Below are 23,441 nucleotides of genomic sequence, written 5' to 3' on the forward strand. Positions count from 1 at the left end.
ACCGGCTCTGGCACAGACCGTATAAGTCTGCCCAGCACTATCCTCACCCTCCCAACCATCAGCCCTGCCTCCCAACCACCGCTCTGGCACAGACCGTACAAGTCTGTCCAGCACTATCCCTGCCTCCCAACCACCAGCCCCGCCTCCCGATCCTGACTAAGCTCCTGAGGATCCATTCCTTCGGCACAGGATTCCTTTATGCTTATCCCACGCATGTTGAATTCCGTTACCGTTTTCATTTCAGGATCGGAGGCGGGGCTGGTGGTTGGGAGGCAGTGCTTGTGCTGGGCATACTTGTACGGTCCTGTGCCAGAGCCGGTGGGTGGGAGGCGGGGATAGTGCTGGCAGACTTGTACGGTCTGTGCCAGAGCCGTGGTTGGGAGGTGGGGATAGTGCTGGGCAGACTTATACGGTCTGTGCCCTGAGAGCACAGGTACAAATCAAAGTAGGTATACACAAAAAGCAGCAATATGAGTTATCTTGTTGGGCAGACTGGATGGACCATGCAGGTCTTTTCTGCAGTCATCTACTATGTTACTATGTTACATGGAAATACTTTTAATATGAACAGGAGGAAACGAATAGTTAAGCTCTGGAACTCTTGCCAGAGGATGTAGTAACAGCGGTTAGCATATCTGGGTTTAAAAAAGGTTTGGACAAGTTCCTGCAGGAAAAGTCCATAGACTGCTATTCAGACAGACACGAGGAAGCCACTGCTTGCCCTGGGATTGGTAGCATGAAATGTTGCTACTATTTGGGATTCTGCCATGTACTTGTGACTTGGATTGGCCACTGTTGGAAGCAGGACACTGGGCTAGAGGGACCATTGGTTACTATGGCTACTCTTGTGACCCTGTATTAGAGGCCCTATAATAAGCACATTCGAATCTGGTCTTAGCTCTCTTAGGGCCCCTTTTACAAAGCAGCGGTAACAACCAATGCAGGTTTACTGCTCGCAAAAACTGAAGTATCTCCTGGTTACCACTAAGCCCGGCGGTATTTCCTACCTCCAGCGTTTCTGTCTATATTATTTTTGTAGCACTGGTGTGTACCCGGTGGTAATCAGGCACTGCCTGGTTACTGCCAGGTTAGCACAAGAGCCCTTACTTCCACTTCCATGGGTGGCGGTAAGGACTCCCCCTCCCCCCACCCCGAAATGACAGCATGGGAAGTGCTTTTCAAAAGAAAGACCTACCCTTTAACCCGCTGCAGTAAAAGGGGCCTTGGCACATCCATGTCAAAAACATGAGCCGATGCCAGTGCAGGACCCTTTTGCCACAGCTTGGTAAAAGGAGCCCAGAATGCTAAGACCATGTGCTAAACCAACGCAGCAGTATTAGGGCTTTTCTCTTTTTTTTTTAAACATTTTGCATGTCCTACACAAATTTTTCCATTAGCTCGGGATTTCCACATAAGACTGAGAGATGCATCTTCCATTTTTGTATACCTGTTGTGTACTTAATTCCAATTTATGAACTATAAGAGTATGTAGTTATATGTTCCTCAGGAACATAAGGGATCCTCAGGAGCTTAGTCTAGAATGGGTGGCAGAGCTGGTGGTTGGGAGGTGAGGATAGTGCTGGGCAGACTTATACAGTCTGTGCCAGAGCTGGTGGTGGGAGGCGGGACGTAGTTTGGGAGGCGGGGCTAGTGAGTGGCATACTTATACGGTCTGTGCCAGAGCTGGTGGTGGGAGGCGGGACTGGGTAGTGGGAGGTGAGGATAGTGCTGGGCAGACTTATACGGTCTGTGCCCGGGCTGTGTGGTTGGGAGGCGGGACTAGTGCTGGGCAGACTTATACAGTCTGTGCCAGAGCTGGAGGTGGGAGGTGGGACTGGTAGTTGGGAGGCGAGGATAGTGGCTGGGCAGACTTATACGGTCTGTGCCCAGGCTGGTGGTTGGGAGGCGGGACTATGCTGGGCAGACTTATACGGTCTGTGCCAGAGCTGGTGGTGGGAGGCGGGGTTGGTGGTTGGGAGGCGGGACTAGTGCTGGGCAGACTTATACGGTCTGTGCCAGAGCTGGTGGTGGGAGGCGGGAGTGGTAGTTGGAAGACGGGGATAGTGCTGGGCAGACTTATACGGTCTGTGCCAGAGCTGGTGGTGGGAGGCGGGGGTGGTAGTTGGAAGACGGGGATAGTGCTGGGCAGACTTATAGGGTCTGTGCCAGAGCTGGTGGTGGGAGGCGGGGTTGGTGGTTGGGAGGCGGGGCTAGTGCTGGGCAGACTTATACGGTCTGTGCCGGGGCTGGTGGTTGGGAGGCGGGACTAGTGCTGGGCAGACTTATACAGTCTGTGCCAGAGCTGGTGGTGGGAGGCGGGTTGGTGGTTGGGAGGCGGGGCTAGTGCTGGGCAGACTTATACGGTCTGTGCCGGGGCTGGTGGTTGGGAGGCGGGACTAGTGCTGTGCAGATTTATATAGTCTGTGCCAGAGCTGGTGGTGGGAGGCGGGGTTGGTGGTTGGGAGGCGGGGATAGTGCTGGGCAGACTTATACGGTCTGTGCCAGAGCCGGTGGTGGGAGGCAGGGATAGTGCTGGGCAGATTTATACGGTCTGTGCCAGAGCTGGTGGTGGGAGGCGGGACTGGTAGTTGGGAGGCGGGACTAGTGCTGGGCAGACTTATACGGTCTGTGCCGGGGCTGGTGGTTGGGAGGCGGGACTAGTGCTGGGCAGACTTATACGGTCTGTGCCAGAGCTGGTTTGGGGAGGCGGGCCTGGTAGTTGGGAGGCAGGACTAGTGCTGGGCAGACTTATACTGTCTGTGCCAGAGCTGGTGGTGGGAGGCAGGGTTGGTGTTTGGGCGGCGGGGATAGTGCTGGGCAGACTTATACGGTCTGTGTCGGGGCTGGTGGTTGGGACGGGACTAGTGCTGGGCAGACTTATACAGTCTGTGCCAGAGCTGGTGGTGGGAGGCGGGGTTGGTGGTTGGGAGGCGGGGCTAGTGCTGGGCAGACTTATACGGTCTGTGCCCTAAAGAGGACAGTACAAATAAAAAAGTAGCACATATGAATTTATCTTCTTGGGCAGACTGGATGGACCGTGCAGGTCTTTTTCTGCCGTCATCTACTATGTTATTTTATGGAATGGAAGCTACCTTGTACTTTGTAATGAATTTGGATGGATGTTATACTTAAAAACTAATAAAAATAATAAAAATGAAAGACCAAAGTTCAGACTGAAACAATCCCAAAGGTCTACTCTATAAATGAACAGTAAAGCAATCTCTCTCACCACCACTTTGAAAGAATTGATTCTCTCAAGAGGAAAAGGACCTCCGAAACCAACACTTTCTATAGTTTATGTCTGTATCACTAGGTTCCATGTGTGCTACTTTTGTGTATACCCTACTTTGATTTGTACCTGTGCTCTTCAGGGCACAGACCGTATAAGTCTGCCCAGCACTAGCCCCGCCTCCCAACCACCGGCTCTGGCATAGACCGTATAAGTCTGCCCAGCACTATCCCCACCTCCCACCCACCAGCCCCACCTCCCAACCACCGGCTCTGGCACAGACCGTATAAGTCTGCCCCGCACTATCCCCGCCTCCCAACCTCCAGCCCCGCCTCCCACTACCGGCTCTGCTATCCAATCTCGGTTAAGCTCCTGAGGATCCTTTCCTTTTCCTTATCACATTCTCATTTTCTCTTCAGCCCACCCCACATGGTCTTGCACCTCACCCTCATTTCATATCCCCCTCTCCACATATTCCAGACCCTCACCCTCTTTTCATACCACTCCCTCTGTGCTCCAGCCCCTCATCCTCTCTTCCTACCCTCCCTTGAGGGGTGGGGAATAGAAGAAGCAACAAATTGTGATGGTAGGAAAATGCAGAAATTTGGCAGCATGGGCATTGGCTGAAGAAGGTGGATGACGGAAGTTGGCAGAAAACTGGCACCAGCATTGACTGCCCAGCCAAATGACTGGCTACATATATTATGTTTACTCTGATAGAGGGTTAACACTCTGGCTAAAATGTTAACACATCACCTGCTTTTCTAACAGAGAGTTTGGTATTAGAATCCTCCTAAGGGACGTTAATGCTTTACTCACCTCCTCCCCAGGTTTACCAAACCCAAGTAGTGCCTCTGATCACACTAAAAGGGAGGTAGGGATTAAATGGGTCCCAGGGTAATTGCCCTTCCTCTGCCCCACTTTTGCAAAAGCTACCCCCTTCCTGACACCTTTGCTTGCTACAGAGCTGTCCCTGCCCCAGGATCCAGGTTACAAACAGCAAAGCTCAGGGACAGGTCACTCCTACCCTCCCTGTAGCTCCCAGACCCCTAGATCTCTGCTGCTGGGGGAAAAAAGGGAGGAACCAGGAGACAGGAAGGAGGGCAGACAGCCCTGGTGTCTTCAAATTACACAAAGTCCCTGACAAAGATCCTGTTCCACACAGACACTCCTTTATTTGAAGATGTGAAACAGAAACTGAATTCTTACTCTCATTTCCTGTAAGAATCATGGCTGCTGCAAACCCTGCTGAGAGTCTGCAAGATGAAGCTTCTTGTTCTATCTGTCTGGATTATTTTACAGATCCGGTGATGACAGACTGTGGACACAACTTCTGTCGCTCCTGTATCACTCAGAGCTGGGAGGGGAGAGACACAGACTTCCCCTGTCCCCAGTGCAGAAAACGATCCAGGCAGAGAAACCTCAGACCTAACAGGCAGCTGGCAAATGTGACAGAAATAGCAAAAAAGCTTAGTGAGACTTCCGTGAGACCCAAAGAAGAATTTGTGTGAGGAACATGAAGAGAAACTGAAGCTGTTTTGTGAAGAGGATCAGAAAATGATCTGCCTGATTTGTAGAGAGTCCAGAGATCACAAATCTCACACCGTGATCCCCATAAAGGAGGCTGTGCAGGAATACAAGGTGAGTGTCAGTAGCTTTATTATCACAGTGTGTCCTGGGGTCACCGATATCACACTGTGTTTCCCATAGTGGAGGAGTTGCCTAGTGGGTAGTGCAGCAGACTTTGGTTCTGGTGAACTGGGTTCAATTCCCACTGCAGCTCTGTGACCCTGGGCTAGTCACTTAACCCTCCATTGCCCTAGCTACAAATAAGTACCTGAATATACTATGTAAACTGCCTTGAATGTAGTTGCAAAAACCATGGAAAAGTGGTTTATCAAGTCCCATTTCCCTTTCCTTCATAGAGGAGGCTGCGCAGGAATACAAGGTGTGTGTATTTAATGAAATCACTGAAAATTGACATTTTCAATCTCATAAAACTAGGAGTTGAATTAGCAGAGTTTGAAACGTGAGCAGTAAGTTCAATCATCAAAACTTGAACCCTGGCTGCTGTCTATCTGAGCATCTTCCATCTACATTCAGGGGTCAATACTCAGCTTGTGAGTTGTGGTTCCTGGAAGGAATACATTTACTACTACTACTTAACATTTCTAGAGCGCTACTAGGGTTACGCAGCGCTGTACAATTTAATAAAGAAGGACAGTCGGAGAGGAAGTGACGTCACGGGGCTGAATGGCCGCTTAATCCCGGAGCTCCGCGCTTCCCTACCTCTTTAAGGTGCCATCCGAACTAAAAATCCTCTCTACGATTTCAAAAAGAGCTACACCAGAAGGGCGAACGACTCCGGACCATACTATGAGTAAAAAAAGCGGGGCGCTATCACGAGAGAGTGAACGCCTGTCCACGAGGCAGGCAGAGAGAGGCCTAGCTCGGCGTGTCTCCCCCAAGCCGCATAGAGCATCGATGTCGGGACAGGCTTCGTCCCGGGAAGAAAGTGCAGAGCCCGCCCCCGGGCAAGCGCTCCCGCAGGAGCTGACTAAATGCCTCGAGATGATTAGAGCAGAGATCCTTGCGTCTAAGGAAGAAATTCTAGAACACGTGGACGCCCTCAGCGTGGATTTGCGGGAGCTCGGGGGTAGGGTAGAAACTCTAGAGGACGAGCAGACGAACAGGGGGAGAAAAACGAAGAAGTGGCAGGCGGCTAAAGCAGATGGCAGAGCAGGCTGAAGACTTAAAGTATAAGCTCGACGATCTCGAGAACCGGGGACGTAGGCAAAATCTCCGGTTCCGGGGAGTGCAGGAAAATGGTGACAGAGAGGATGTCCCTGCTGTAGTGCGCGCCATTTGTGCACAACTGATGGGAGATGAGCTGGATGCTAACACAGTGGACATGGACAGGGCCCACAGAGCACTGGGGTCAGTGCAAGACAACAAGCCACGAGATATCGTGGTGAGATTCACTACCTATGCTTGTAAGGAGCAGATATGGCAAAAAGCCAGGAAAACCCCCAATTTGGAGTTTAACGGGGAGCGTGTGGCGATATATCAAGATCTCTCTGGGTTTACTTTGAATTTGAGGCGAACCATGAGGCCAGTAGTGGACATCCTGAATAAAGAGAAGATTCCCTATAGATGGGCATTCCCATTTGCTCTTTGTTTTGAACTCAAGGGCGAGAGAGTTCGCTACCGTGAGGTATCTGCAGCGTGGAAGAGTCTACACGAAGTGGGATTGGCCCAGACAGCTACTGTGCCGGGAGGGCTGGCCTCCTCAACTAAAGCTCGACTTCAGAGATGGAAGAAGTGGAGAAAGCAGCCAAGAACACACGACCCCATACCTGAGGATAAGCCGCCAGATCGTCAGGAGAGAGAGCAGAGCTGGTGTTAAAGGAAAGTGAAGAGTAATTGAAGTGTGAGAGGTGACAAGAGAGACTTATTAAGACTGAAGGAGTAGGATGATAATGTGCATGAATATTTAAAGGGTAGGGGAGGGAGGGCGGGGGGAGGGGGTTGGGGTAGTTTCAATTTTTTACTTAAGACAGGTTTCAAATTGTTATAGGTTTGGCCAGTGGGGTTCCTTTCTCTGTGATCCCAAGTAGTGCTGTATGGTGCTGGTTGGTGGGATGTGGATAGAAGATAGGGAGGGTTCGGGGGGGAGGAAGGAGATTGAGGGAAGGGATAGATAGGATGGGGGGGTGGGGTTGGAGGGGGGGAGGGACATTAGAGCAGGGCAAGAGTCTTCCATTTCTAGTCTGCCTTGGTCAAAGAATGTTAAATGGCAAACTTTAAATTTCTCACATATAACATAAAGGGGCTGAACTCTCCATATAAAAGGCACGCCTTGTTGCGTGAATTACAACTGATGAAACCACAAGTGGTCTTTGTGCAAGAAACCCATTTTTTAACAAAGTATGAAGGACTATTGCGTACTAAACAATACCCTCAGATATTTTGTGCCTCTGCAGCGATGGGTGCAAAAAAAAGGGGTGTTGCTATCATGTTTCATAAAGATGTTCAGGTACAGATTTTACATTCAAGAAAAGATAAAGAGGGAAGGTTTCTCTTCCTGCATGTGATGTTGGAGCAGGAGGAGTATACACTGGTCAGTGTCTATGCACCAAACGAGAGGCAGGAAGGGTTTTTCCTGCGTCTTCGGAAGGAGCTGCAGGCCTTTGCCAGAGGTAAACTACTGATGGCGGGTGACTTTAACGCCACCGTGCAGCCTGGGCTTGACCGGTCTGCTCCTCCTGCACCTATAGATCGAAAAATTTCTCAGGCATTGAAACAGTTCATAGATGAGATGGGACTATACGATGTGTGGAGATCTGGACATCCTAGAGGGAGGGATTACACTTTTTACTCTCATGTGCATCTCTCCTACTCTAGGCTAGACTATATTCTACTTGATAAAACAATATCTGATGGGGAGGTGCCTCAAATATAGGTCATATATCCATCTCAGACCATGCCCCAGTCTGGGTTAGTATCCCTTCTTTGCGGGAAGAGGCACGGGAAAAGAGATGGACACTTAACAATCTTTTGTTACAAGATCCTGAAGTGGTGGCCGGATTCCTACCAGTTATGAGAGAATACTTTGATATTAACATGGAATCGGGACCGGCACTTGGGACTGTCTGGGACGCTTTTAAGGCGGTCTCACGAGGCTATTTTATTAAACAAGCAGGGCAGAAGGCTCGGGTCTACAAGACACGCCTGAGCCAGTGTATGGATAAGCTAGGAGCCTTAGAGACTAGATACAAGACATCAGGCTCCGTCTCCGACCTCAGAAGGTTACAGGCTGTGAGACTGGAGATTGCTGCGTTACACGAAGACAGTTTGCAGTTTGTGCATGCTAGGCTTAAACAGATGCACTATGCCTGTACCAACAAACCAGGTAGAATGCTGGCTGCTAAATTAAGAAAAATGAGATCAGATCGACACATTTTAAAAATTAAGAACATTAAAGGGGAGCTACTTCAAAGATCAACGCAGATTAGAGAGCGCTTTGCCCAATATTATGAGACACTATACAGGGAGGATGCTGCTGTACAGACCGGGAAAATAGATGATTACTTGGAGGCCAGGGGACTGTCGGCTCTTTCGACACTTCAGAAAAAAGAATTGGAGGAGCCGGTGAGGGTGGAAGAGGTAGTTCAGGTAATTAAAACGCTCCCAACGGGGAAGGTACCGGGCTTAGATGGCTTCACAAATGAGTTCTTCAAGGCATATGTGGGAGATCTGGCGCCATACTTAACGATGATTATTAACTCGGTGAGGGGGGGGCATCTTTCCCCAACACTATGCTGGAGGCCTGGGTGGCGGTTATACCAAAACCTGGCAAAGATACAACTGAATGTGCTTCTTATCGCCCCATTTCGATCCTTAACACCGACGTCAAAATTTTGGCTAAAGTGTTAGCAAATCGCCTGGGGAAGGTGCTCCCTAGTCTAATTCATCCGGATCAGGTGGGTTTTGTAGCTAAACGACAAGCACTAGATAATGTTCGGAGAACGATAGACCTTTTATACGCAGCTCAGAAGAAGGCCCAGCCTATGGTGCTGCTTGGCCTAGACGCTGAAAAGGCGTTTGACCGGGTCCATTGGGGGTACTTGGAGAAGGTCTTGCAGAGAGTAGGGATTGGCCAACACTACAGAACGTGGATCCAGGCGTTATACACTTCGCCGCAGGCCTGTGTGCGTATAAACGGAGGAAATTCCGAGGCTTTTCAGCTGGGTAGGGGGACACGGCAGGGTTGCCCCTTGTCTCCGCTCTTATTCGCTCTGGCAATGGAGCCCATGGCAGAGGCAATCCGAGAGAATAAGGATATTACGGGGGTGAGGGTGGGAGCGCAGGAGTATAAGATAGCTTTATTTGCGGACGATGTTCTCCTCACCCTAACAAACCCATTGGTCTCTCTCCCAAATTTGGTGAAGGTGATAGAAGAGTATACTAGGGTATCTGGATATAAACTGAATGCGAGTAAATCATTGGGTCTGGCAGTGGGAATGTCACCAAGACTAATGGACACACTCCGGTCGTCCTTTGCCTTTAAGTGGGAGGACAAACACCTGAGCTATTTGGGTGTGCAAATATCGAGTAATTTCTCCGAGTTGTTTGCTATCAATTATCTGGCACTAAAGCGTGAGATTCAGAGGGACCTGCAAAGATGGCAGTCGATGGGACTATCCTGGTTCGGGAGAATAGCGGCAATTAAAATGAATGTCCTGCCCAGATTCTTGTACCCATTCCAGGTTCTTCCCCTAAGGGTGGCTAGATCATTTCTATCGGGGATGCAGGACATTTTGAACAAATTTGTCTGGAATCAGAAGAGACCGCGCTTGCCGCGTGCGCTGCTGTATAAGAGTAGACGAGAGGGAGGAATGGGGGTGCCCAACTTGTTTTGGTATTACAAGGCGGCGCAGGCGAGAGCAGCGGTAGACTGGTTCAGGAAGGATGAACACAAATTATGGGTAGATATTGAACAAGCATTGGTAGGCTCTCGGAAGCTTGGGCACTTAATGTGGTTGGCGAGTAAACATCGGGGATGGGTGGAAAAGTTCCCCCCCACAGTACAAACTACCTTCTATTATTGGGATCTTATGTTCCCGGACCGAACTCCTCCAGTGTCGGGACTGGCACCGATAGTAGATAACCCCCTATTTGAACCGGGTATGGGAAATAGCACCTTTCGTAGATGGGCGGCTGGGATTAGACATGATGGGGCAGATGCATGTGGGAGGGATCATTGGGTCTTTTGAGACTCTGGTGGAGGACTTTGGACTTCGACCGGAGGACCGGTACGCTTACATCCAATTACAGCACTTCCTGAGAGGGCAGACATATCAGGGATGCCTGAAGCGAGAAGCCCATCCGATGGAGGAGATATGTGTAGATACGAGAGGTACGCGAGGATTGATCTCCTCTTTATACGCATATCAAGGGGCAGGTGCAAAGCCATCCACTACACATAGGCAGAGGTGGGAGCAGGAATTGCAGTTCAATTTACCAGAGGCGGGCTGGGTGGCGCTTGAACGGAGGCTATTGAGATCTACTATAGCAGTGGCTACGCAGGAAAGCGCCATAAAGGTCTTTTACCGATGGCACTTGACGCCGGTCAGACTACACCATATGTTTCCCCAGGTATCACAACACTGTTGGAGAAAGTGCGGGGCTGTGGGAACTGCAGGACATATATGGTGGTTGTGCCCTAAAGCCCAGGCGTACTGGAGGGGAGTACAGTCACGACTTCAGGTATGGACAGGCAAATCTGTACAGTGGCATCCCCTGATCTTCTTGCTAGGACAGAGACCAGCAGGATTTACAATGGATCAGTGGGCTCTAATTAGGAGTGCATTGACTGTAGCCAGGACCAATTTAGCTCAAAGTTGGAAATCCCCAGTGGTTCCCCCAATGGTGAGATGGATAACTAAGGTTCGATATGTATGTGAGATGGAGAGATTAACTGCTGAGAAAAGAAAAACCATGCCTAAATGGAAAAGGGTCTGGGAACCCTTTTTAAACAGATGTTTTGGATAAGGAAGACAACATTGGAATGGAGGGACAAATGAGGGAGGAGGGAGGGAGGGAGGGTTGGGATAGGAAGTAGGTGAGAATATCCTGTTAAAAAAAAAAAAAAAAAAAAAAAAGTTTTACGTAGTATAGAGTATAGATGCTGCATGGTTTTCATGGAAAGGGGTATATGTATCGCTCTCCACTTTTGATTTAGAAATTGTAAGCCATAATATAATATTTCACTGTTAATTGTTTTGTACTTGGCTGCCAATGTACTGTTGTGCTTATGCATGCTCAATAAAGACTTCTATAAATTAAAAAAATAAAGAAGGACAGTCCCTGCTCAAAGGAGCTTACAATCTAAAGGACGAAATGTCAAGTTGGGGCAGTCAAGATTTCCTGAATAGAGGTGTAGTGGTTAGGTGGGCTTTGAGCAAGGATTTGAAGATGGGCAGGGAGGGAGGGAGGTATTGCCAATACTCCATGTTGTACTTCAGATATCCAAATACAGTCTTACAGATCCTGCTATACGTTCTGTAGAAGCCATCACACAGCCATTCTATGTGCACAAAACAAACAGAAAAATCATTCAACAGTATAACCAGGCATATTTATGTATTTATTGCATTTTCCCACCTATTTGCAGGTTCAGTGTGGCTTCCACAGTACTGTCAAAGGCGTTTGCCCATATCACCTTACTTTTATGTTAATGCCCCCCACAAACACAAATCACCTACTTACTCTCCCGCCCTCTTCTGGAGAAGGTTGAGATCCAAAGCCCCCCAGCACTCCCAGTGGTTAGGGTGGTGGACTTTGGTCCTGGGGAACTGAGGAACTGAGTTTGATTCCCACTTCAGGCACAGGCAGCTCCTTGTGACTCTGGGCAAGTCACTTAACCCTCCATTGCCCCATGTAAGCCGCATTGAGCCTGCCATGAGTGGGAAAGCGCAGGGTACAAATGTAACAAAAATAAAATAGATACTATTGGAGATTCTACATGGAATGTTGCTACTATTGGAGATTCTACATGGAATGTTGCTATTCCACTAGCAACATTCCATGTAGAATCTCCAATAGTAGCAACATTCCATGTAGAATCTCCAATAGTAGCAACAGTGGAGGAGTGGCCTAGTGGTTAGGGTGGTGGACTTTGGTCCTGAGGAACTGAGTTCGATTCCCACTTCAGGCACAGGCAGCTCCTTGTGACTCTGGGCAAGTCACTTAACCCTCCATAGCCGCATTGAGCCTGCCATGAGTGGGAAAGCGCAGGGTACAAATGTAACAAAAAAATCCAAGAAGTATGCAATTTCATACGTTCCAAAAAAGTGTCATCCTTCCACAGCCCCATTTGCTTCCCCCTTTCCCATGGAGCAGCTTAAACTGCATTTCTTGTAAATTAGCACTGGCAGTCACTTTGAATGCTCCCATAAAATATTTTGATAACATGTCCTCCGTGATCTCCTCTCCCAACTGCTCCCCCCACCGCCCCGCTAATCCAGCAGAAAAAGATGCCTCTCTCTCTGCTCCCTGCCCAAGGCATACCATACTGCAAGCTTATTGGCCTCCTTAGGCATCTGACAAAATATTTGTCCAAACGTGAGAAAGTGGGACCACATGCCCTTGTAGGTAACAGAGACCCACAGTACTGCCTCCATTGCAGAAAGGGTAAAACATCTGCTCGCCCCAAGCTCCAGGCCTGCTTCGCCTGCTCAAAAGTAGGGAAGGAATCCCCCTCAGGCCCCGTAAACTGTCCCACGTATCTACAACCCTTCCGCGCCCATGCCTTAAACCGCATTCCTCCCTGTCCTGCCGGAAACTGGCCGCTAAAATAGGAGAGGGACCAGATGCTCCACCCAAACCTTCCTTCCACCACATCCACGCCCTCCTAAACGGGCGAAGAAGAGGATGTATACTCTTCCCCCCCCCCCCCCCCCACTGGTGTTTGTAAAAGATTAAACACCGAATACGGCAAAGATCCCTCCTCCCAGATATATTGCGGTGCAAATCTTGCAGCCCCTGTATGCATCTCATGAATCCACCGGAGCAGAGCTGCCACGTTATATAAACGGATATCTGGCATCTGTAACCCCCTTCTCCAGCTCTAGATTGTATTAGTTTAGCTAGCCCAATTCTTGCCCTATGTCCCGCCCAGAGAAAGGACCCTATCCTGCTTATTTTCGAAAGAGAAAAACGCCTATATTTCGACCCAAATCGGGAGATGGGCGTTTTTCTCGCAAAGGCGCCCAAATCGGTATAATCGAAAGCCGATTTTGGGCGTTTCCAACTGCAATCAGTCGCGGAAACGAATAAAGTTGATGGGGGTGGTGGAGGCGGGACTGGGGCGTGGTTATCAGCCAAGGAGAGATGGGCGTCTTTAGCTGATAATCGAAAAAAAAAAAGGCGTTTTTACCGCGATTTTGGGTCACTTTTTTTGGACCCTTTTTTTCACGAACAAGTCCCAAAAAAGTGCCCCAACTGTCCAGATGACCACTGAAGGGAATCGGGGATGACCTCCCCGGACTCCCCCAGTGGTCACTAACCCCCTCCCACCAAAAAAACCCACTTTAAAAACTTTTTTTCCAGCCTCTATGCCAGCCTCAAATGCCGTACCCACCTCCATGACAACAGAATGTGTTCCAATCTCTCACAGCCTGTTCCCTGGGTCAGATGTGGCTCGCGGTGCACTACAGATCACATCAGCATTGCATGTGGTGGGTGTAGGGTATTGGGCTCCGTGATTTCATTAGCTTGTGTTACAGTCTCACGATGTGGTAGTTGGTAGGCTCTTCTTCCCATGGTGCTTTGTCCCCCTGCCTACTGGGTCAGAGGTGTCCAGTTTTGTTTCTGGTAGTCCATGAGGTTAGTGGCCATTTTTGTAAGCCAGTTTAGATACCTTCTATGGTGGTAGCCACGTTAGAGAACGTAGTTCTTACCTGAATGTGACTGAAATGTGGGCACTGTACAGCATTCTGCAGCTTCTGACCTACTGCTAATCTCAGTACAGGGAGACTCGTTGCCAGGGGGGCACAACCTCTGATCTGCAGTTAACTGTGAGTAAACGTGCTTATTCCAATAAAAGGACGTTTCGGAGAGATTAGTCTTCAGGTGTCAACGGTGTGCCAGTGTTATACAGCTGCAACAAGTCCTAGAGGCCTGCATGTAGGCAGGTCCCTGGAGCACTTTTAGTGGTACCACAGTGCACTTCAGGCAGGTGGACCCAGGCCCATCCCCCCCTACCTGTAACACTTGTGCTGGTAAATGGGAGACCTCCAAAACCCACTGTACATGTAGGTGCCCCCTTCACTCCTAAGAGCTATGGTAGTGTTGTATATTTGTGGGTAGTGGGTTTTGGGGGAGGAGGGATTGGGTGCTCAGCACCCGTGGTAAGGGAGCTATGCATGTGGGAGCTTTTTCTGAAGTCCACCGCACTGACCTAGGTGTCCAGCTGGTGTCCTGGCATATCAGGGAGGCCAGTGTACTACCAATCCTGGCCCCTCCCATGACCAAATGGCTCGGATTAGGACGTTTTTGAGCTGGGCGTTTTTAGTTTCCATTATCGCTAAAAAAAACAGCTCAAAAACATCCATTTTTTTGAAAACGGTTCGGCCCGCCCCTTCACGGACCCGTTCTCGGAGATAAACGCCCATGGAGATAGGCGTTTCCATTCGATTATGCCCCTCCTCGAATCCTTTGAAGCATTCTTCATACCTTTTTTGTATCCACAGGGGCAGCATCTGCAGTGGAGACAGTAGGTTTGGCCACATTACCATTTTGACTAATGCCACTCTGCCTAACAGTGAGATCGGCAGTTCGCGCCATCGATGACATAATGCTTTAAGATTATTATAACTTGTCCTGTATATTCCTACAGTATATCACCCTCAAATCTCTGTGAAGATACACCCCTAATACTTCAGTATTCCCAAGGACCATGCAAGAGGAATGCTGACAACTTTTGGACACTTACACGGGGCGGGACTGGCAGGGCTTCAGATTTATCAAAATTAATTTGCAGCCCAGAAAAGGATCCAAACTGTATAAGTAAATCAATCAGCTTGGGCACTGACGTGGTGGCCCTATCTAAATATATAAGCATGTCATCAGCAAATAAATTGATTTTGAATTCTTGAGAACCCACCTTAGATACCCTGTACTTGATTGTTCGCCTAATCTTTTCAGCAAAGGGCTCAAGCTGACAGCACAAATAGCATATGCGAAAGTGGGCACCCCTGTCTTGTGCTCTCTCCAACCCCAAAAGCCAGGATAACGCTCCATTGATCATAATCTGAGCTGTGGGGTTATGATACCAGAGCCCTTATTCCACCCAGAAATGCTCCCATAATTCCAAACAAGATCTTATGAATGCCTTTGCCGTATCGAGGCTCGTAATGATGGCGTCCCCTGGGATACCGTCCAATCTCTGCAAACTTTCAAGGCCCGGAAAACTTTGGAGGCAGCCCACTTGATCCGTATGTCATTTATGCAGGCATAGACTAACCCCAGGCGCATGGGCTAATATATTCGCAAACAGTTTGATGTCCTGATTAAGGAGCGATATCAGACGATAAGACCCTAGTAGCTCCGCGCCCCTTCCAGGCGTCAGTTCTATTCCCGCCACTCCCTCCTAACATAGGCGATGACAAGCTCTTTGGAAGGGAAGACACATATTTTGTCTCCCGAAGATTTGTAAAACTCCAGGCCCCAATCCATCGGGCCCAGGCGCCTTTGCTAACTTCAAGCGCTTAATCGCGCGGGCCTATCTCTTCCCCCTAACAGGAGCATTCAAAGATATCCCTCTGTGCCTGCCTTGTAAAACCTCACAAACTCATTTTGTATATCCTCCACCGACGTCACGCTCCTCTCTTTTTCCCTGCGAGTTCTTACAACATACGCCAAATATGTGCCTCTCAAAACTGCCTTGCCTGCTTCCAATACACTATAGGGTCTACCGACTCAGGATCAGTCTCCGCAAGATAATTCTCACCACATTCGCACCAAGAAAGCGTGGAACTCAGTAATCCAAATACAAAGTGGGGTTCATACGCCATACCCGTGTCTCTCTTCCCTGTCCCCAACACACATCCACCTGTACCAGACAATGATCAGACACTGCTCCATCCACAATATCTGCAGCAGCAACCGACCTTGAAAGAAGGGAGGGGTCCAGAAGCAATAATCAAGTCTCGCTTGCACACCATGCACCTGCGAGAAGAAAGTATAATCATGCACTTCAGAATTTAGTATCTCCAAATATCTAGCAAACCCGAACTCACCGCATCAAAAAATTCACCCCCCTTCCCAGCAGAAGGCCTTGGTTTTGGCTGGTTTACAATCTATCAATGGGTCTGACGAGATGTTAAAATCCCTCCTACTACAAGTTGAATATCCACTGGCCGATACAACTGTGCAAGAAGGCCTGAGAAAAATGAATGAGAGCATACATTTGGTGTCATATATGGAACCAGAGCAACCCTTTCTCCTTCACCGCTCTCAGGTACTGCTACCAACCGAATAGTATTTCCCTGCGTCTATTTTCTCGGTCTTCTACTTGTCTTCCAGCAGTTTGCATCTCTTTTCTAACTCTGAGTACTTGAGAATTCATACCGGATACCCAAATCTTCCTGACTCGAGAGCATTCCTCCGCATGCTGAATGCGATTGCCATGTGCTGCCAGATTTTCTTTCAGTTCCTCTAGAAAGGCATGCAGGGTCGATAGCTTATTGTCTAGTACCAACGCCATGTGTTCATAATTTCTTTGATCGCCGCCTCCTGCAACGCGATCACAGGCGGATTTTGCGCCTGACTTCCTCCTGTTGATGCCTTTCTCAGCCGCCATATTAGACTCCTGGTGTTTTCCGCAAGCTCTTCGCACCCGCGGGGTCTTTGCCGGCATACCCAGGCACCACCACCTGAATCGTCTCCGCCGTCCGCCCAAATGCCTCCATGGAGCTCCCCCACACTTCTAGATAGTTGCTTGGGGTCCGAAACAGGCAAGTAGTCGAAACAATGCAACATCAGATCCTCCAAAATATTATAAAACCATGTCTGATGTTATGACAAACAAACTAAAATTAATTTAAAGTGTTGATGTCACCTTAGTACGGCCAACACACAATCTCTCCACTGCAAAACACTATACACAAACTTGTGCAAAAACACACTCAGAAACTTACCAAACCGAAAGGCAGTACTGTAATTACACCAGGCTCTAAAACACCAATACACTACCTAGTGAAAAAAACAAAACCAAAAGGCTGCAAATAGTACACGCTAGCAGAATACTGCACCTTGATCACACATGAAAACACATGACAACAGATATGACAAAAGGAACTAGAAATCAAAAGATATGAAGGCAAAATATTGAACTGGAAATTACCTCAAGAAGTCAGACTCAGCATGCAGCAATACTAGAAAAATTGAAACTTACGTGCAAAATATCACAGATGCACATTTCCAAAAGCTGACATATTCCAATTAATACATTCTGAATAAAATACTTTTTCTACCTTTGTTGTCTGATCATTTAGTTTTTCTATTCGCTTTCGTCCCAGTGTCTTCTGTTTTATGCAGTGTCTTCTTTCCATTTGATATTTTTCCTCTCACCCTGTCCACCATCCTCCTGTATCCTTATGCGTTCTGTCTACATCCTTCCCTGTCCCTATCCTTCCTCCAGTTGCAGCATCTGTCCTCAAAGCGTTCTGATCCATCCTTAAATTCAGCAGTTTCCCCTCCATCCATATTCAACATTTCTCCTCACTCCCCTCCATTCATCCATCCATGTCCAGCAACTCTTCTCTCTCCCCAGCCCTCCCCTCCATTCATCCATCCATCCGTGTCCAGCAACTCTCCTCTCTCCCCTGCCCTCCATCCATCTCTAGCAAATCTCTTCTCTCCCCTGGTCCTTCCATCCATCCATATAGCAAATCTCCTCTGTCTCCTGACCGCCTCCATCCTTCCATATCTAGCAATTCTCCTCTGTCCTCTGCCCTCCCCTACATGTCCAGTGATTTCTCTTCTCTCCCCTGTCCCGTCTACCCTCTCTCTCCTCATCCTTCCATCCGTTTACCATCTTTATCTCCCCATCCTTCTGTCTTCCTCTTCCCCTTTCTCTCCATATCCTTCCATTCGTCTACCCACTCTCCCGATCCTGCCATCCAACGTCTACCACCCCTCTCCCGATCCTTCCATCCAGTGTCTCTCTCTATCCCCTTCTTTCCATCCAGTGTCTCTCCCTCTACCCTTTCCATTCATCATGCCCCTCCTCTCTCCCCATCCTTTAATGTTTCTCCTCCTGTTAGTTTCTCTCCCTACCCTTCCTTCCAGCGTCTTCCCTCTTTCACCCCCCCCCACTTTCTCATTTTCAGCAGCTTCTCCCTTTCTCCAGGACTCCAGCCCTTCTCCATGTCCCCTCCTTCTCTCCCCATCTTCCCACTCTCTCCATTATATCTGCCTAGTGCCTGTGCCTCCTGCTCCCCCTTCCACCCTGTATTAACTTGTTGGCCACTGCTGCTTCTCCTCTTCAGCAGCAGCGCCCCCGAGTCCCGACAAAAAAAAAAAAAAAAAAGGTAACACACGTTACATACCCCCGAAGCGCAGGGACCGACACCATGCAGCTGCAACCGCATTGGAGCCCCCAGGAGCAACAGCTGGCTGCTGGAACACGCGCGGGCTGTACCGTAGCAGCTTTCATTCAAGCGTGGGCTATCGGCACTGCAACCGCTCCTCTCTGTCCCGGAGCAGAGCAGGAAGTCAACGTCAACTTCCTTCTCCTCCAGGGGCAGAGAGAGGAGCAGCTGCAGTGCAGACAGCCCATGCTTGAAGGCTGCTACCACGGCCCTGCTCTTAACTTCTTTCCATTTTTTCGTTGCGCTGAAGAGGAGACTTTCCCGCTTTGGCGGGAGTGCGGGAGATGACCCGCCAATGCGGAAGTCTCCCGACTTGGCACTGGTCTGGGTCTGTGTTGGGTGAGCGGGCCTTGGGCCTGGAGGGAAAGTGGCTTCTCCCCGTGGTTACGTTTGGGGGGCAATGTGATGGGCGGGGAAGGTCACAGCTGGGCTGGGGAGGCTTAGCCTCCCCAAGCCTCCAATACGGGGCGCCTATGCTGCCTGGTTATATCCAGTGCTTTTTTGTAGGAAAAAAAAGGTACTGGTATTATGGGCGGGGCCACCTCCTATGGCTCCACGCCTGATAGCCACACCCATGTTAGCCACACCCCTTATACCAACCATGGCGCATATAAACAGGCATCATTGAAAATATTATACCTGTATAGGAGAAAAAAATAACTGGAATTTTTTCATTATAAATAATTTCTGTAAGATGTTACAGCTCCAGTATACCCAGTGCAAAATAAGATAGCAGATGTAATATTCCAAACACTAAAATGAAAATAAATGATTTTTTCTACATTTGTTGTCTGGTGACTTTGTTTTCTGATCATGTCGGTCCCAGTCTCTGATTCTGCTGCTCTCTATCTGTTTCCCTTAACTCCGTTTCCAGGTCCATTCATTTCTTTATTTTCCTCCTTTCTTCTTCATTTCTTGTTCTACATCCATAGGTAAAAGCTGTGGCCTCCGCAGACTTGACTGGAGGAGGTATAGAGTGGATCCAGTTTTTGCCTATTTTCTCCATCCATGTGCAGTTTTTCTCCTCTTTTCCTTTTCCCTCATCTCCGTCAGTATGCATCTCCTTCCTATTCTTCCTTCCCTTCCATCCATACACATCTCCTGTCCTTCCTCTCTCTTCCCTCTCATCCATCCATGTCCAGCATTTCTCCTCTCTCTCCTCCCCTCCATCCATGTTCATTTCACTTCCTCTCTCTTCCCTCCCCTCCATCCATGTCCAGCTTTTCAACTCTCTCCCCTCCATCCGTGTTCAGAATTTCTTATCTCCCCTAAATCCATGTGCATCTCCTCCTCTGTCTTTCCCTCCCTCCATCCATGTACAGCATTTCTCCTCTCCCCCTCCCCTCCATCCATGTTCATCTCACTTCCTCTCTCTTTCCTCCTCTCCATCCATGTCCAGCATTTCAACTCTTTCCCCTCCCCACCATCCATGTGCATCTCCTTCCTCTGTCTTCCCTCTCCTCCATCCAGCATTTCTTCTCTCTCCCTTCCCCTCCATCCGTGAGTATCTCCTTCCTCTGTCTGGCAGAGTTTAAAAAGGGGTTAGACAGTTTCCTAAAGGACAAGTCCATAAACCGCTACTAAATGGACTTGGGAAAAATCCACAATTCCAGGAATAACATGTATAGAATGTTTGTACGTTTGGGAAGCTTGCCAGGTGCCCTTGGCCTGGATTGGCCGCTGACATGGACAGGATGCTGGGCTCGATGGACCTTTGGTCTTTTCCCAGTGTGGCATTACTTATGTACTTATGTCTTTCCTTCCCTCCCAACATTTCTCTTCCCTGCCCTCCACTCCATCCATGTCCAGCATTTGTCCTCTCTCCCCTCCCCTCCATCCATGTCCAGCATTTCTCCTCTCCCTTCCCCTCCATCTGTGTGTATCTCCTTCCTCTGTCTTTCCTTCCCTCCAGCATTTCTCCTCTCTCCCCTCCCTCCATCCATGTGCATCTCCTTCCTCTCTTCCCTCTCCTCCATCCATGACCAGCATTTGTCCTGCCTTCCCCTCCATCCATCCATGTCCAGCAACTCTCTTCTCTCCCCTGCCCTCCCCTCCCTTCCATGTCCAAGGTAAACTTCTATAAAACAGATGAAGATGTGATTCCGTGTGCCCCAATGAAAGGAGAGTTTAATTCTACTTGCATTTAATTTTAATATATTCCATCGTCTTTATAAACACCAGGCTTCCCAAGGCAGATTACAACCAGTTAAGATGAACCCATCAGGAAACAGAATATTCTCACTGAAATCTGGCCATCTGAATTGTATAGAAACACAGTGAAGAAAACTGAGCACAAACTACAGAATTTATAATTGCTGTTTCTACTAGCTACAATAATTTTTGAAGTTGTTTTAGTGATACTCAATTACGTCTTTTCTCCTCCACCTTGTAAGGCACTGCCTATCCAACAAAAACAGTGTTAGACTTGTTACAGATGGACCAACAATAAAGAATGACAACGTGGATGCAGCAGCTCACAGGTTTGCTTGCTGTGTTTTGAGTGAACGGTGACGGCTGCGTGGGGGAGTGGAAACAGAGATTCATCAAATGTCTTCCTTACTTACAGTGGACTAGACAGAGAGTGGAGTGGAAGTGAGCCTATTTACCGAAGTTCGCAGTGGCAAAACCGGCGGGCGGTGGCAGTAAAGGCAGCAAGCAGGGCTCGGCTCCGTCCTTCGCTTCCCTGCCCTCTTAGCATCCCGCCCACGGACCGCACGGAAATGAAATGACATCAGAGGAAGGCGGGATGCTGAGAGGGGGCAGGAAGCGAAGGACAGAGGCGAGCCTGCTGCCTGCTTGCTGCCTTTACTGCGACGCCCGCCGGTTCGCTGCTGCGACTTCGGTAAATAGAATATTTTGTAGGGGGCAGAACGGAATGTAGGGAGCTGCCGGCCTTCAGAAATAAAGGTGCCCGTATGCTGTACCGGTGCGTACCGGCACAAAAAAAGCACTGGTTATATCACTTTGAATTTTAACCTCTCAGAATTCAATTATCTTAAAGAAATGATCTAAGTGGAAGGAACATCTCACATTTACTGTTGATCTGAAATTGTGGTTATAAAATAATCACATGCTAATCAGAGGATGCTTTAATACTCACAGGAAAAGCTTAAAATTGCACCTGAAGCCTGTGAAAAAGAATCTGGAAGATCTGGAGAAGTTTAAATCTACTGAAGAGAAGAAAGCTGAAAAGCTGAGGGTTGAGTGTCCTGTGTCTCTTTCTGATCCAGTTCTGCAGGGGTTTTGTTGCTTTCACTACATCAATCCCCTGAATCACCCGAATAAAAGAATAATAGAATTCAATCCTCCTCGTTACTAATAGTATGTTTTCAGCCAATAAGGACCCAAAAATAGTTTCCATATTATAAGTATCGCTACCCTTATTCGCTGAGAACAGGCAGATTCCTGAATCCGTATGTGGAACAAAGGAAAATTGTAATATTGCATTTCTTGCAGAAAGGTAGTGTGCTGTGGGCTGCAAAATGGGAAAGGAGAACTGGGCTCAGGCCTTGATCCAGTCCAGCAGTGTAGAGTGGGGGTCTTTGGGGCTGTTGTTGTGCCAGGAAGGATGGCTGCAGGGCTGAGTGCACCAGGGCCTGTTAGGGGGCAGGAATTGGAGCAGTAGCATGGTCGTGAGACTGGACGAGTCTCTGGTGTGGGGAAGCAAAGCGAGAGGTAGGCAGAAAGTATTGTCCCGATTCAGGTATAAGTGGAGGGTCGGAATGGATGAAGATTGCGTGTTGTCCTATTCGATCATAGTCCTTCTGTGTTGGTAGGTGAAGAGGGTTATGTGGGGTCGTTGGGGTAGCCTTTTGAAGAGGTTGGTTTTTAGTGATTTCCTGAAGTTCAAGTGGTCGTGGATTGTTTCACAGCTTTTGGGAGCCCATTCCATACTTGTACGCTTAGTAGGAGAAGCGGCTGCGTAAGTTTGATTGTATTTCAGTCCTTTGCAATTTGGGTATGTAGTTTAGGTAGGATCTTGATGATCTGACTTTCCTGCTTATAATTGAAACGAGAAAAACTCCCATGGTTCCGACCTAAATCGGGACATGGACGTTATCTCACAAAAACGAATAACACAGTATATCGAAAGCCGAACTTGGATGTTTTCAATTGCACTCCATCGACGGAAGCCGTACAAAGTTGACACGGGGCGTGTCGGAGGCGTGGTGAAGGCGAGACTGGGCATGGTTATCACCCGAACAGAGATGGGGCGCCTTTCACCGATAATGGAAAAAAAGTATGCGTTTGTAGCTAGAATTTAGGGCACTTTTCCTGGACCCTGTTTTTTCACGAATAAGGCCCTAAAAGTGCCTAAATGACCAAAATACCACCAGAGGGAATCGGGGATGATCTCCCCTGACTCCCCCAGTGGTCACTAACCCCCTCCCACCACAAAAAATGATGTTTCACTTTTTATTTTCACCTTCAAATGTCATACCACCTCCCTGGCAGCAGTATGCAGGTCCCTGGAGCAGTTGTTAGGGGGTGCAGTGGCCTTCAGGCAGGTGGACCCAGGCCCGTCCCCCCCCTACCTGTTACAATTGTGCTGCTTAATGCTTAGTCGTCCACCCCCCCAAACCCACTGTACCCACATGTATGTGCCCCCTTCACCCCTTAGGGCTATAGTAATGGTGTAGACTTGTGGGCAGTGGGTTTTGAGGGGGATTGGGGGGCTCAACACACAAGGAAGGGTGCTATGCACCTGGGAGCTCTTTTACCTTTTTTTTGTTTTTGTAAAAGTGCCCCCTAGGGTGCCCGGTTGGTGTCCTGGCATGTGAGGGGGGACCAGTGCACTACGAATCCTGGCCCCTTCCACGAACAAATGCCTTGGATTTATTCGTTTTTTGAGCTAGGCGCTTTCATTTTCCATTATCGCTGAAAAGCAAAAACGCCCAGCTCACAAATTGTCGAATAAACATGGACGTCTATTTAGTTCGAAATACGGTTTGGTCCGCCCCTTCACGGACCCCTTCTCAGAGATAAACGCACATGGAGATAGACGTTTTCGTTCGATTATGCCCCTCTTTGTTCTTATTGGTAGTCTTTCTGTC

At 48.7% G+C, this 23,441-nt stretch overlaps 2 protein-coding genes across 2 annotated transcripts in view; both read left to right on the plus strand.

Moving 5' to 3' along the window:
* Window positions 1-23,441, plus strand: part of LOC115468254 (E3 ubiquitin-protein ligase TRIM39-like) — an 872,633-nt gene that overhangs the window by 189,042 nt on the left and 660,150 nt on the right. The window lies entirely within an intron of this gene.
* Window positions 1-23,441, plus strand: part of LOC115468181 — an 85,190-nt gene that overhangs the window by 46,866 nt on the left and 14,883 nt on the right. The window contains exons 9-11 of the mRNA XM_030199719.1: window positions 4,455-4,702; window positions 7,213-7,428; window positions 7,797-8,404. Coding sequence (XP_030055579.1) covers window positions 4,455-4,702; window positions 7,213-7,428; window positions 7,797-8,404 — 1,072 coding nt within the window. The remainder of the gene's footprint in view (window positions 1-4,454; window positions 4,703-7,212; window positions 7,429-7,796; window positions 8,405-23,441) is intronic.

This window comes from Microcaecilia unicolor, chromosome 4, assembly GCF_901765095.1.
Source record: "Microcaecilia unicolor chromosome 4, aMicUni1.1, whole genome shotgun sequence".
Taxonomy (NCBI): Eukaryota; Metazoa; Chordata; class Amphibia; order Gymnophiona; family Siphonopidae; genus Microcaecilia; species Microcaecilia unicolor.